This window comes from Symphalangus syndactylus, chromosome 12, assembly GCF_028878055.3.
Source record: "Symphalangus syndactylus isolate Jambi chromosome 12, NHGRI_mSymSyn1-v2.1_pri, whole genome shotgun sequence".
Lineage (NCBI taxonomy): Eukaryota > Metazoa > Chordata > Mammalia > Primates > Hylobatidae > Symphalangus > Symphalangus syndactylus.
The window spans coordinates 121,409,902-121,423,056 of record NC_072441.2 but is presented as its reverse complement, the minus strand read 5'-3'; the positions used below and the strand labels follow the sequence as shown (position 1 = coordinate 121,423,056).

General features: G+C 38.2%; 2 protein-coding genes across 4 annotated transcripts in view; one reads left to right on the top strand and one right to left on the bottom strand.

Annotated features, from left to right (window-relative positions):
- The window catches only part of PAPPA2 (pappalysin 2), a 628,099-nt gene that overhangs the window by 227,888 nt on the left and 387,056 nt on the right, over window positions 1–13,155 (bottom strand). The gene's annotated exons all lie outside the window — the stretch shown is intronic.
- LOC129469128 (protein tyrosine phosphatase type IVA 1-like) lies at window positions 7,868–8,797 on the top strand. 3 transcript variants are annotated; one of them, XM_055255391.2, is made up of 2 exons: window positions 7,868–7,963; window positions 8,057–8,797. In XM_055255391.2, the coding sequence occupies exons 1-2, from the start codon at window positions 7,868–7,870 to the stop codon at window positions 8,378–8,380; spliced, it is 420 nt and encodes a 139-aa protein (XP_055111366.1). In that variant the 3' UTR covers window positions 8,381–8,797. The 3 variants fall into 3 exon arrangements, with proteins under 3 accessions (XP_055111366.1, XP_055111365.1, XP_055111364.1); XM_055255390.2 differs by having other exon boundaries at window positions 7,868–8,194; window positions 8,267–8,797; XM_055255389.2 differs by having other exon boundaries at window positions 7,868–8,797.

Below are 13,155 nucleotides of genomic sequence, written 5' to 3'. Positions count from 1 at the left end.
TGTCAGGCAGAGTATTAGGCACCAGGGAGACACAGACGAATGAGACATGAGATCTAATCTGGAAGGGTGTGTGTTCTAGTGCTAGGAAAGTAGCACCTTTCCAATTTGCCAAAATGACAGTTCTTCTCTGCCTTCCTCACTCCTTCTAGCTGGAGACTCTGACACTCTCCTCCTGTCTTCTCTCCCTCTTCAGCTTCTAAGTTAACTATCTGAACAAGAGCTTTTTCAGCAGGGTGGAACTGATGATGCTGTCAGACTCAGTGTCCAGCGGGTCAGAGTGAGCCCTGGCTTTCTTACTCCTGTGGTATTGACCAAGTCTACTGGCCAATTTCCTTACCTAGCACTGGCCTTAAACTCCTTCTGACAGCTGGATGCCTACAGACAACAGTCCTTTGATCTGAATAATCACCCACAATGTAGACCCCAGATATCATCCCTGTGTGGAGGATCTCTGGAAGGCTCAGTGCTCCTTGGCCACAGTGTCCTTAGCTGCTTATTGCTGTTATACATCCACTGTCCTGCCTGCCCTCCTGGGGATCTGTCCTGCAACCTTGTTAAGTTGGTCTGTCCCAGCCCTGCCAAGTCCTCTTTCTCTTCACCTTTCTCCTGAATAGTCCCAGTAGACTTTGCTCCCAAACATCCTAAAGTCATTACAACAATGTAAATAAATATGATATGAAAGCACAGAGGTAGGACTGGGATGGGGATAGAAGTGGAAGGAATACTTAAGATGAGTCTTAATAAGTTTATCAAATAGAGGATAAAAACATTATTCCAGCAGGAAGGAATGACTTCTTCAAAAAAATAAAAATGGGAAGAAGCTTGATGTGTTTGGAAAATAATGAAAATTTAGAGAATGATGAGAGATGAGAGTAGAATGATAGATAAGAGGAAAATGAAGAAAGGTCTTAAGTACCTTGCTAACAAAAAAGGTGACAAAATCAGCATGCATTTAATGTATTCTGATCACTAAAACAATGATGCTATCACTGACCTGAAACAATGTAATGTATTCTGCTATTTGGGAATTAGTGTTCAGTCACTTTCGTGATTTCTAAGGCTTAGTTTTCAAAGAACTCTGAACCCCTGTAGTACTGCTCAGTCTTCCACACTATTTCCTCAGGTAGATGCTAGAAACAGCAGAGCATCTGCCCAGATATGCAACAATTTTAATGGGTGTATTTAAGGACATAACATAAAGGAAGGAGCACAGGTGGTCTTCAGTGAAATATTGTTGAATGTATTTATATTGAATCAAACAAAAACCTGGTCCCTTAGGAAGTCTCCCAAGAATTCTGTATATTTTATTTTATTCATTTGAGTGCCAGGACAGCTATCTCATCCATTCCCTGTAGGAAAGGCAGCTTTAGCCTGGACAGCATGGCAAAACCGCATCTCTACAAAAAAATAGAAAGTTTAGCTGGACATGGTGGCATGCACTCATAGCCCCAGCTACTTGGGGGGCTGAGGTAGGAGGATCACTTGATCCTGGGAGGAGGAGGCTGTAGTGAGCTGTGTTCATACCACTGCACTCCAGCCTGGGTGACAAAGTATGACCTTGTAGAAAGAAAGAGGAGAGAGAGAGAGAGAGAGAGAGAGACAGAGACAGAGAGAGAGAAGAAAGAAAGAAGAAAGAAAAGAGAAAGAAGAAAGAAGAAAGAAAGGAAAGAAAGAAAGAAAAGAAAGAAAGAGAGAGAGAGAGAGAAAGAAAGAAAGAAAGAAAGAAAGAAAGAAAGAAAGAAAGAAAGAAAAAGAAAAAAAAAAAAAAAAAAAAAAAAGGAAAAGAAAATGCAGCTGTTCCAGGAGGGATGTCTTCACTAGGGACAGTCCCAGGTGAAAGGAGGACTAGCTGTTTTTAAGCCTCTACTATAATGAGTTTGGCTCTAATGCTTCCTGGCATTGCTGAAGTTTGCACTATTCATTTCAATGACCTCCTGACTTTCAGAAACTCTTTACTTCCCAATGAGCCATGTGGCAACAGTAAATTATCAGAAATACACATGGAACGTTTCACCTCTCTGAATTAAAGATACATTGACTTATCTGACCAAAACGACTTCGTTCAGAGCAGAATGAGAAAGGGAAAAACATTAGGCCGGAGAGTCGGAATGAAAATGGAAGTTCTTGGGGCAGCTGTAGAATGATTATAATAATAATAAATGGAACAAAATATATTGAGCTGGTAGTCAGTGACTTCCCTTACCATTTTCTATGGTCTGAATGTGTCTTTCCAAATTTCCTGTGTTGAAATCTAATTCCCAATGTGATAGTTTTAAAAGGTAGGGCTTTTGAGAAGTGATTAAGTCATGAGGGCACCACCTTTATGAATGAGATTAGTGCCCTTATAAAAGAGGCTCAAAGGATGCCTTTCCCCTTTCTCCATATGAAGACAGAGGTACTGTCTTTGAGGAAAAGGTCCTCACCAGACACCGAATTCGCTGGCACTTTGATCTTGAACTTCTCAGCCTCTAGTACTGTAAATGATAAATTTCTATTGTTTATAAATTACTCAGTCTAATGTATTTTGTTGTAGCAGCCCAAACGGACTAAGACACTATTTTATCCCATTTTTATTTCTCTTGGACTTAAATGGGCAAAACTGGAGCTGATTAGAGCAGCATGATTTTGAAAGTCCCACTATATCGTACTAAGCACATAATGTTTTACCAACTCTCTATACATCAGCTGTGCTCAAAGTCAACACCCTAACCTCAGAAAGAGCTGTGCATTCCTATAGCTTACCATTATTAAGTTAGAAATGGCATTTGCTTCAAGATACCTTGATCTCAAACAAGAGGCAAACCAGCTGGTAAGTGACCACTGGGCACAGTCGGTGGTCCAAGCTGATCATTCTAAGGCCCATTAGGTCTTTAGAGATCATTCTTGACCTCCTTAGATCACGGTTTTTATATTTATACCTTCAACAAATTTATTTAGCACAAATTTGTTGAGTACCTACCATGTTCTGTATGCTATATTATCCTAGCAAACTGTGAGAGATTCAGGTTGTTGCATCCATCATATGAGGATAAAACTAATTTCTCAGTATAGAAATTAAATGATGAAATAAATGTAAAATATTTACCTCAGTGCTTGACACAAAAATCAGGACTCATATCATTTCTTTCATTTCTGGCAGTACAAAGATAAACTGGTACCCTTCTCTTTCCTCAGGAAACTCAGTGTAAATGCTGCCTGAAATCACCCCAGTGTCTCAGAAGCAATATGAAATGGAGACAAACTACATATAGTTGATATTTCATGATGTCTGCAAGCAACAACTCCCAATTCAGGTCTAATTCTCAGCATTCTGGGCATGTGTTCTAAACCCTAATTCTATTACCCTCCATAGGTGTTAAGTTAAAAAAAAAACTGTGAAATATTTCAAATTTAAGTATAATTGATTAATGAGAACACCATAAAGGTGCTGTCAAATGATAATAAATATTAATAAAACTCTGGCCAAAGACACTCTATAATTCATATGAAGTGTTCTTTATTATTACTTTTTAAAGAAAGAGCAATGTTTCCTGGCATTTGTGGGTGATGTGTTCACTAGAGGCAGTTACTATAACAGACAGGCCATTGAACCTGATCAACTCCTCACTGACAGAGCAGGTTCCTCACAGTAGTTGCTTATGCCAAAAAAAAAAAAAAAAAAAAAAATTGTTGCCATCAACTGGTCGTTTCTGGTTTTGAATGAAATTTCAATCTTTACTTCTAAGAAATTGGCTTTGTCAAAAACAACCACCATTGCGTTATTTCTCTTTTTGTTTCAGATTGTTTCTTAAATAAGGCCTGGTGTGCTAAATTACTTGGAAGAGTGAAGTCTTATGGGAAAGTCTGGATAGAAGCTACTAGAGGTGTCAGTCATTCCAACTGGGTTAGGGAGCCAGGGTGCCAAGGGGGATGATGGTGAGAACAACAGCTTTGGCCGATAGGTAGGATGTCCCCCGTTTATCTATCACTGTGCCCAAGGCAAAATCTGAGTTTCCTAATGAGCACATTACATACTTTCTGATTTTGGGCTTGTCATCTTTCATCACAACAAATGCTTGTTGGATTAAAAAAATAAAAAAATGACTTAGTCTGTGAACATCTCAGAAGACCCCACCCAAGTAGCTTTCAGATCAATGATTACCAGATGTCCTCGACCTCAGAAGAATAGATTTAGTTATTAACATATTCATGAAGCAACATTCTTACCTGTTATGAATATATTAGTTATGCTTCCTTTTAGTCTTCCAACAACTCCTTCTGGCCTGGGGTTTTCTATTCCTGCTGTCTTCTCTCACTTAGGAGCCACTCTTTTGCCCACCTACCTTCCTCTCTCTTGATCCCTCTCTGTGGAAACTTTAACCTCTTTGCTGGTATCTCTGGCATCTCTATACCTGAAGGCAGAATGTACCTTTAGTATAGAGTCCATAAAAATATTATTATACCTTTATGAGGAAAATATGGAAAAGGGGAAATCAAGTAATATTTATCTTGAGACAACGTACATAAATTTTGAATTACTTTTTATACTCGGCTAAGCCACTTGCAGATTTCTGACCCTCAGAAACTGTGAGATAATAAAGATTTGTTGTTTTAAGCTATAATTTTTCATTATTCAGCAACAGATAACTATTATCTGGTAAGACAGATTAACATAGGGGTTGGGAAACTAAAGCTCTAAGGCAAGAAACTATTTTTGTAAATGTTTTATTGGAATACAGTCATAACCATTCATTTACATATTGTTTGTGACTGCTTTCATACTACAACAATAATATGAAGTGGTTGTGACAGAAATTGTGAGGTCTGCAAAGGCTAAATTATTTACTATTAGTTCTTTATTAAGAAAGTATATATTATAGAAGAAATGTGATTTGAAATGTCCAGACTATTAATTTAAAAGGAACCTCAGAAACCCATTTTCCTTTTTTGCAGATTAAATACTGTGACTTTCAGAAGTAGGTGGCCTAAACAGCATCAATATAACTAATAGCAAAAATGGACAAGAAATCCAAATTCTCTATGGTCTAAATGTTTGTGTCTCTCCCCTATCTCTGAAAAAAAATGTATATATTGAAATCCTAATGCCCAAGGTGATGGTCATTAGGAGGTGGGGGATTTCGAAGGTGATTAGATCATGAAGGCACAACCTTCATGAATGAAATTAGTGCTTTAATAAAAGATGACCAAGAGAGACCCCTCACACCATTCCACCATGTGAGAACATGGCAAGAAGGTGCCACCTGTGAGCCAGAAAGCTGATGCTCACCAGACACTGAATTTGCTAGTGCCTTGGTCTTGGACTTCCCAGCCTCTAGAACTATGATAAATAAATGTCTGTGGCTTATAAGCCACCTATATTATGATAGTTTGTCATAGCAGCCTAAATGGACTCAGACATCTACCTCCCAATCCAGTGGTTTCTTCAATACACCATACTCCCTTCCCTAAGATAAGGCACCAAAATCAATGAATTGTTTTATTATGAGTTTACTGAGTCACTTTAAGTAAGTCACTGCCAGTCCCTTTACTCAATTTCCTGTAGCAGTATTGTAGTATCATTAATGTGCTATCAACATCTTAATGGATGACCATAATACTTGATATATTTAAGTTCATTCAAAAGTATATGAAAAAGAAAAATGACAGATTACAGAAAGAGACATAGAAAAGGTCACCTAGCACTAAGAACAGTTATTCAATTTAATTTTATTATTTTTACTCTTGTTCAGAGATTTAATAATTGAAAATGGTAAGCTGAACAGTGTATACTTATTTTCAAAAATTACCTGCTGAATTATATATAAATCCTTTTATAAGAGAAAGCAAATGAGCAGCACCAATTCAACTTCCTGTATCCATAGTAGACATTGTTAATCAAACACAGCATTCTTTCCCACTGAATCAGGTTACAGTCTCAGAATCCTTCTCAATACCATGCTTCAGGAATCTAATGTTATTCAGTCAAAATTGGCACCTGAGTTAAAACTTATGAACTTTCTCTGACACAGAGAACACCTTGCCATATAGTAGTCTTCTTACAGCTTGTGTAGATATAAGTTGCTTTCAGATTTCTTTTTAAAATTGATTGGCTACTGATTTGCTGAAATAATTTAACTTCAACCTGTTTAACTCTAAGGCAGCTCCAAGGCACACATGTGAAAGACAGTACTAATGAGATATTGTATTTGAGTAAGGATTTGTAATTCTGGTTTAAATTTACTGCAAAGTTCAGTTTAAATGCAACTTCCTCCATGAGCCATTCCCTGATGTATGAAGTATGTCTTGGTTTACCTGGGTGATAACAGTTTGTTTCTCAATTATTAGTAGCCATACCCCCTTCGACTCTCAGTGGTGTCCCAATCTGAATGAAAAATTATATGGCTATCCTATTGAAGACCCAATTTGGAAGAGGCCTCTCTTGTCTCTAAAACCCCTATAATACGTAATGGCTCAAATGTGACAAATGATTTATCTAGTATAATAGCTACTTCCGGTTATAATTTATGCCTCCACAGCCCACTTCCCAGTCTGGATTACAAACACTTTGAGGGAAGTTGTATTTTACTATTCATGGTTTCTAAAACAGAGATGAAATGAATACAAATCCCATTACTCTTTTAATCCTAGTGCCTCACACATACTAAACTAGAAGAGAGAATTTGTTGAATTACTTGAGACTGTAAATTCTTTTACAGTTAAAACTATACCTCATTTATCTGGTAAACCTCACAGAGGCACAGGGCTTTGGACATCATCTATGTTTATAAAATTGTTTGAATGAATGAACAAATGAGCGAATGCACACAGTACAATTTTTCTTATGTTGTCCTTCACAACACTACAGAGAAATAAACTGGCAAAAGCTCATTAATTAAAATATCAACTAATATGGACCAAACAAGACTAGCACCTTTTCTTATTTCTCAGTTCATTTGAGTGGTTGACTGAAATATAATTTAGTCTCATATATGTCTGTGTGTGTGTGTGTGTGTGTGTATGCCATGGAATACCACTCAGCCATATAAAAGAATGAAATAATGGCATTCACAGCAACCTAGGTGGAGTTAGAGACCATTATTCTAAGTGAAGTAAGTCAGGAATGAAAAACTAAATATCATAACTAAGCTATGAGAACACAAAGGCGTAAGAATGATATAATGGACTTCGGGGAACTCGGGGGGTGAGAAATAAAAGACTACACATTGGGTACAGTGTACACTGCTCATGTGATGGACGCACCAAAGTCTCAGAAATCACCACTAAAGAACTTGTCTGCTGCATCACCACCACCACACTCTGCCACGACCACCGCCACCTCCTGCCCTGCAGCGCCTGCCACCCCCTATGTCACTGCTGCCTCAGGACCAGCTGTATGATTAGGCCATAATCCTCAGGGAATAAATATATTTCTCAGTTCTGTGGTGTTCTTGGTCACACATCTATGGAGTTTCTGAAGGGCAGTGAAGATTACTGCCAGGCACAGCACAACCTCTATTCAGACAAGTGAACTGTAGAAACTGATTACTACTCCACCAAGAAGCCCCTATAAGAGTGGTTATCCTGGACACAAAAGTGTTGAACTGAAATCCACAGGGCATTTTACAAGAGTTCTGACCTGGATGGGGTAAACCTCAGTGCACTTCTTGTCTGTTTGTTGCCTCAGTATTACTGGATTGAAGAATTGCTGCTTCTTGTTAGGAGGTTCATTTCATTTATCGTTACTTACAACTTCACACTCAAAGCACTGAGAATTTCAAGTGGAGTATATTGAAGTAGACTTCAGTTTCTTTGAATCATTTCTGTATTCAATTTTTTAATTATTTCATAACCCTATTGAGTATTTTTTAACTAAATTAATACAGCTTGAATGAACCACCCAGCTCCTGTGAAAGTCACATACAAGAACATGAGATTTCCTATTACACACAATCCAACCAATGTGACCTTAAATAAATTCATAGAGAAACTTAAGAAGTATGGAGCTACCACAATAGTAAGAGTATGGGAAGCAACTTACGACACTACTTTTGTGGAGAAAGAAGGTATCCATGTTCTCAATTGGCCTTTTGGTGATGGTGCACCACCATCCAGCCAGATTGTTGCTGATTGGTTACATTTTGTAAAAATTAAGTTTCGTGAAGAATCTGGTTGTTATATTGCTGTTCATTGCATTGTAGGCCTTGGGAGAGCTCCAGTACTTGTTGCCCTAGCATTAATTGAAGGTGGAATGAAACATGAAGATGCAATACAATTCATAGGACAAAAGCGGCGTGGAGCTTTTAAAAGCAAGCAGCTTTTGTATTTAGAGAAGTATCATCCTAAAATGCGGCTGCGCTTCAAAGATTCCAACGGTCATATAAACAACTGTTGCATTCAATAAAACTGGGGTGCCTAATGCTATTGGAAGTGGAACTTGAGATAGGACCTAATTTGTTACACACATTAGCCAACATGTTGGCTTAGCGAGTAAGTCTAATGAAGCTTCCATAGGAGTATTGACAGGCAGTTTTACCAGGCCACAAGCTAGACAGATTTGGCAACTTCTGTGTTTGGGTTACAGTCAACCTATTTGGACATTTGGCAAAATATTCTTGCTGTCAGCATATAAAATGTGCTTGTCATTTGTACCAACTGACCTTTCCCAAAATCAGGCAGTATTGAGTTAGGACTTGTTTAAATCTATTCCCATGCCAGAATCTTATCGATACATAAGAAATTTAGGAAGATTAGGTGCCAAAATACCCAGCACCATACTTGTATATTTTTAGCACCATACAGAACTAAAATCTCAGGAACTATGAACACTCTAGACCTTATGTGGTTTATTCCTTCAATCATTTCAAACATTGAAAGTAGGGCTTACCTGGTGATTTGTCTGCTCACTTTATGTTTGCGTCTCCCACATTCATACTAGTATACATCAGGTTTGCTTAGCCATTGATTTTTTTTAACCAAGCCTTACAGTGATTATTTCATGTGTTTCTATAAATCTCACTTTGTGCTTTTATTAAAAACCTCCAGGCCGGGCACGGTGGCTCACGCCTGTAATCCCAACACTTTGGGAGGCCGAAGCGAGCAGATCACGAGGTCAGGAGATCGAGACCGCCCTGGCTAATACGGTGAAACCCCGTCTCTACTAAAAATACAAAAAAAGAAAAAAAGAAAAATTAGCCAGGCATGGTGGCGGGCACCTGTAGTCCCAGCTACTCAGGAGGCTGAGGCAGGAGAATGGCATGAACCCAGGAGGCGGAGCTTGCAGTGACCCGAGATTGCGCCACGGCACTCCAGTCTGGGTGACAGAGCGAGACTCCGTCTCAAAAAAAAAAAAAAATCTCCATTGTGAAAATCACATTGTACAAAAGCACATGTCTTTAATGTCTTCAGACAAAAAAGTCGTCTTACAGTTAATTTAATATTTGCACTCTGAGGTGCAACTTAACAGGGAGGGCCTGAGAAAAAAATAGGAGGGGGCTATTAATTATTTTTAGCAAAATGTTGCCTTTGTCTTGTACAGAACATATAGAATATGCTCTTTAATTTAGTAAAATATTTTTAAAGGTAGAGATGCTTTGTTATTATAATCATAAACTTCCTGAAATTCTTGTAATTTTTTTCCATACTTATCAGAAGTTGTTTACCAGCTAATTTTTGTTCGAAAGTGTGATTTTTTTTCCTTCTCTTCCCAATCTCGCTTGCAAAAAAAGAAGTGGGTTTCTGCTTATGAATTGAGCAGACATCTAATATTTTATATACCTTTTGAGCTGTGTAACTTAATATTTGGATACTTGATAATTTGTTTTATTATGTAATTGATAAAATGGTGATGTATATTAATGTTAGTTCAACCATATATTTATACTGCCTGGGGATGTGTGGTTATAGTACTGTGGGAGAAATAATTTATCAGTGTTTACCAGCTTGTAAAAATGTAGTGTGAGAGCTTAAACATCTAAATAAATAATGAAATGCAAAAAAAAAAAAAAAAAGAACTTGTCCATGTAACCAAAAACCACCTGTCCCCCAAAAGCTATTGAAATAAAATGAAATAATGGACCAAATCATTAAAACCCATACTTGAAACCCTGCTTAGTTACAATATGAAGTTTCTAGATATCTGAGAAGGCCCTTGCATGAAAACTGACAGGGAGGAAATTAAGAAAGAAACATGATCTCAAATGGTTTGCTTAGTTCCTGGCCAACTTTTCAGGTTTTCATATGTAATAACTGCGATCATTTAATAGGCTTCAAGCAAGGATGACTTAACATCAAATCCTGTTACAAGACAGTACATGGCCCAATTAAGTTAGCTTCCATATCTCTAGGAAAATGACGAAGTTAGACCCTCCATGTGGCAATAGATGGGTCAATTTGATCTCCATTTGACACTTAGTAAAGGCTGGTAAATTAAGAAAAAAGTTCAAATTAAAGAAAAGAAAGACAAAGTGCCTCCTCTCATTCCCCTCTTTCCCTTCACTATCCAACTGCTTTATCTCTCTTGCCCTCCCAGCCCCGCTTCTGGGTTAGGTTAGCAGTTTACTCATTCTTCAAAGCAGAATACTGCCTGCTCTAGAAAAAGGATATGGCTTTCTCAGCACACTCATCATTGGAGTTTTTCCTTATTTCCTAACCTCTCCTGTGGCAATTGCAATGAAGCATGGGCATATGACTCTTTGTTCTTTTTAAGTTGGGACTTGCAGGCTGCTTTCCATGCCAACTGCAAAAAGAGATGCTGTTTGGTCACCAAGCCTACAGCCTCTCTGGGGGCCCCACTGTGGACAACACTGAATTAGCCCATTCAAATTTCCTGGAAGTCACATTACCCATTTGATAGGCAGTGCTCGGCTTTATTCTTATTCTGAACTTTTCTTCATACCCTCTTCACACCTGATCATGTTCCTTATTTTTCTCCTTCCCCAGCATCATCTACTCTATTGATGATTATTTTATGTAAAACTAGATGAAAAAAACTATGATAAATCTATGGCCACACGGGCAAGGAAGTCTACTAGGAAGGAAATCTATGATTTCAAACTTCTCCTTCTGAGTCTCAAAAGATAGTTTTGAGGCTATGGAGAGAAGTGGAAGCATGGAATGAAATGGAGAAACTAGGCATAGACTGCGACATAGTGTCCTCTGCTTCTTGCCTAATACCTTGGATAGCTGAGTACAGTGCAGTGGGGAAACAAACAAGAGTCAGTTGACTTCTCTTTGGATTATCTAATCCAATAATCAACTGGCTCTGTAATTTGAGAGATGCCTCCTCATCCATAAATAAAATGAAATGGTTGAACAAGACGGACCCCAAGGTCCAGCAGTGAAGTTCTGTGACTCTGAATCTGAGTGGGCTCATTATGTCTTTCAGAATTTACCTTGGTTGCACCTCCTTAGAGGTTTACAGCAGCTGGTTTCAGAATTGCTTTTTTTCCACAATGACTTGTGAAAGAAGGAAATGGAGTTAGATACATAAGTTTCCTTCACATTTCAGCACTTGAAGATTGACTGGAAAGAGGCTACTGTGAACAATCTCCACTTCCCTCAAGCTTCTACCCCGCCAGCAATCTTCCCCCTCCCAAGAGACAACTGCCTTCTTCATCAAGAAGATCAAGGCTACCAAAACTTTTTCTAATCTCTGCCTGCATGCCAACAACTCATAAATCTGCACCCACCCTCCACTCCTTCCTTCCAGTCTCAGAGAAAGATGTGTCGTTTCTTCAGTTTGTGTCTGCCACTACTGCTTGGATTCTGACTCCCTTCCTCCCCGACCTCCAGAAAAGGGCTACTCTCTTGATTCCTCTTCTTTAAAATTGTGCTGGAATAAAATTATTTTAACCCTTCTAGAAAAGGACATTGAGGACATAAAGTGGCCTTCTTCTTGCGCTTAGGAGCAGAACCAAAACTGATTCTTTAAGATGATACTGGATTTTTGCATAAAGATATTATTCAGAACATTGTTCATTATACTACATAGCTTCCTCTATATGTAGTCCCCAGGAGAAATTTCTGTCCAGTATGATTACCTATGGCAGTTGTTCTCTTGAGAAGCTGTTTGTTTTCATCTTGTAAATAGAGTAAACAATGTAACTTACCTACTTCCCTGTTTGTATTGATTCTGGGAAGCTCAGAACTAAAATGGTGGCCTCGCTCCAGAACTGTAACTCTAATACGTGGGCAATCACTTTGTATACTGAGTTTGCCACTGTCTTAGTCTCTTTTTTTTGTTTTTTGTTTTATTTTTTGAGACAGGGTCTTGCTCTGTCACCCAGGCTGGAGTGCAGAGGTGGAATCTCAGCTCACTGTAACCTCTGCCTCCCAGATTCATGCCTCAGCCACCCAAGTAGCTAGGATTATAGGCATGCACCATCACGCCCAGCTAATTTTTAGATTTTTAGTAGAGACGGGGTTCGGCCATATTGGCCAGGCTGGTCTCAAACTCCTGGTCTCATGTGATCTGCCCACATCAGCCTCCCAAAATGCTTGGATTAAAGGCATGAGCCACCGCCCCTGGCCAGTCTTTTCTTATGTGTCCTCATTTTCCCTTTTTTTATTCATATTTCTTATATTAAATTCTTGTATTATATGAACATATAAAATCCAATTTAAGTCCCACCTGCAAAAAGGTATGTTGTAACTAGCACCTAAACAGATGAATAGATACTTCTTTCAGAAACCTTTTATTTAGAAATATGTGTCAAAATATATAAGGATTTCTCTAGGCATGGAAATAAAATTCAGATGAGTTAATGAATGAATGGATGATGAATAGGATAAATTAAAGAAAGTAAAGCTAAGAAAGGCATTGGAATAAGCCTTAGAAAAAGATTCCTTAGATTTGAGTTTTATTCTAATATTGGCCACAATAAAGCCTTGAAATAATATTAGCCACTCAAATTAATCTCATAAAGATGCTCTAATAGCTCCCCAAGAATGCTACAGATAGGAGAGGTTACTACTGTATAGGACATCTTCATTACATATCCTTATCAAAACTACTTGTGGTGGACTAGGCTACTAATAAAAGAAAAAAATGTGCTAGCCAAGGGTCTATGATCATGCAGAAAGATACAAATATGACAGAATTAGGAATGATGACTTTTCCCATTATATTAAAATCTATGGAAAAGGGGTAGAACAAACTATTGAACAGAATACTTACAC

Excerpts from the sequence above, each read along its gene's own strand:
- LOC129469128 (XM_055255389.2), top strand. The coding sequence starts at position 7,868 with ATGAACCACCCAGCTCCTGTGAAAGTCACATACAAGAACATGAGATTT.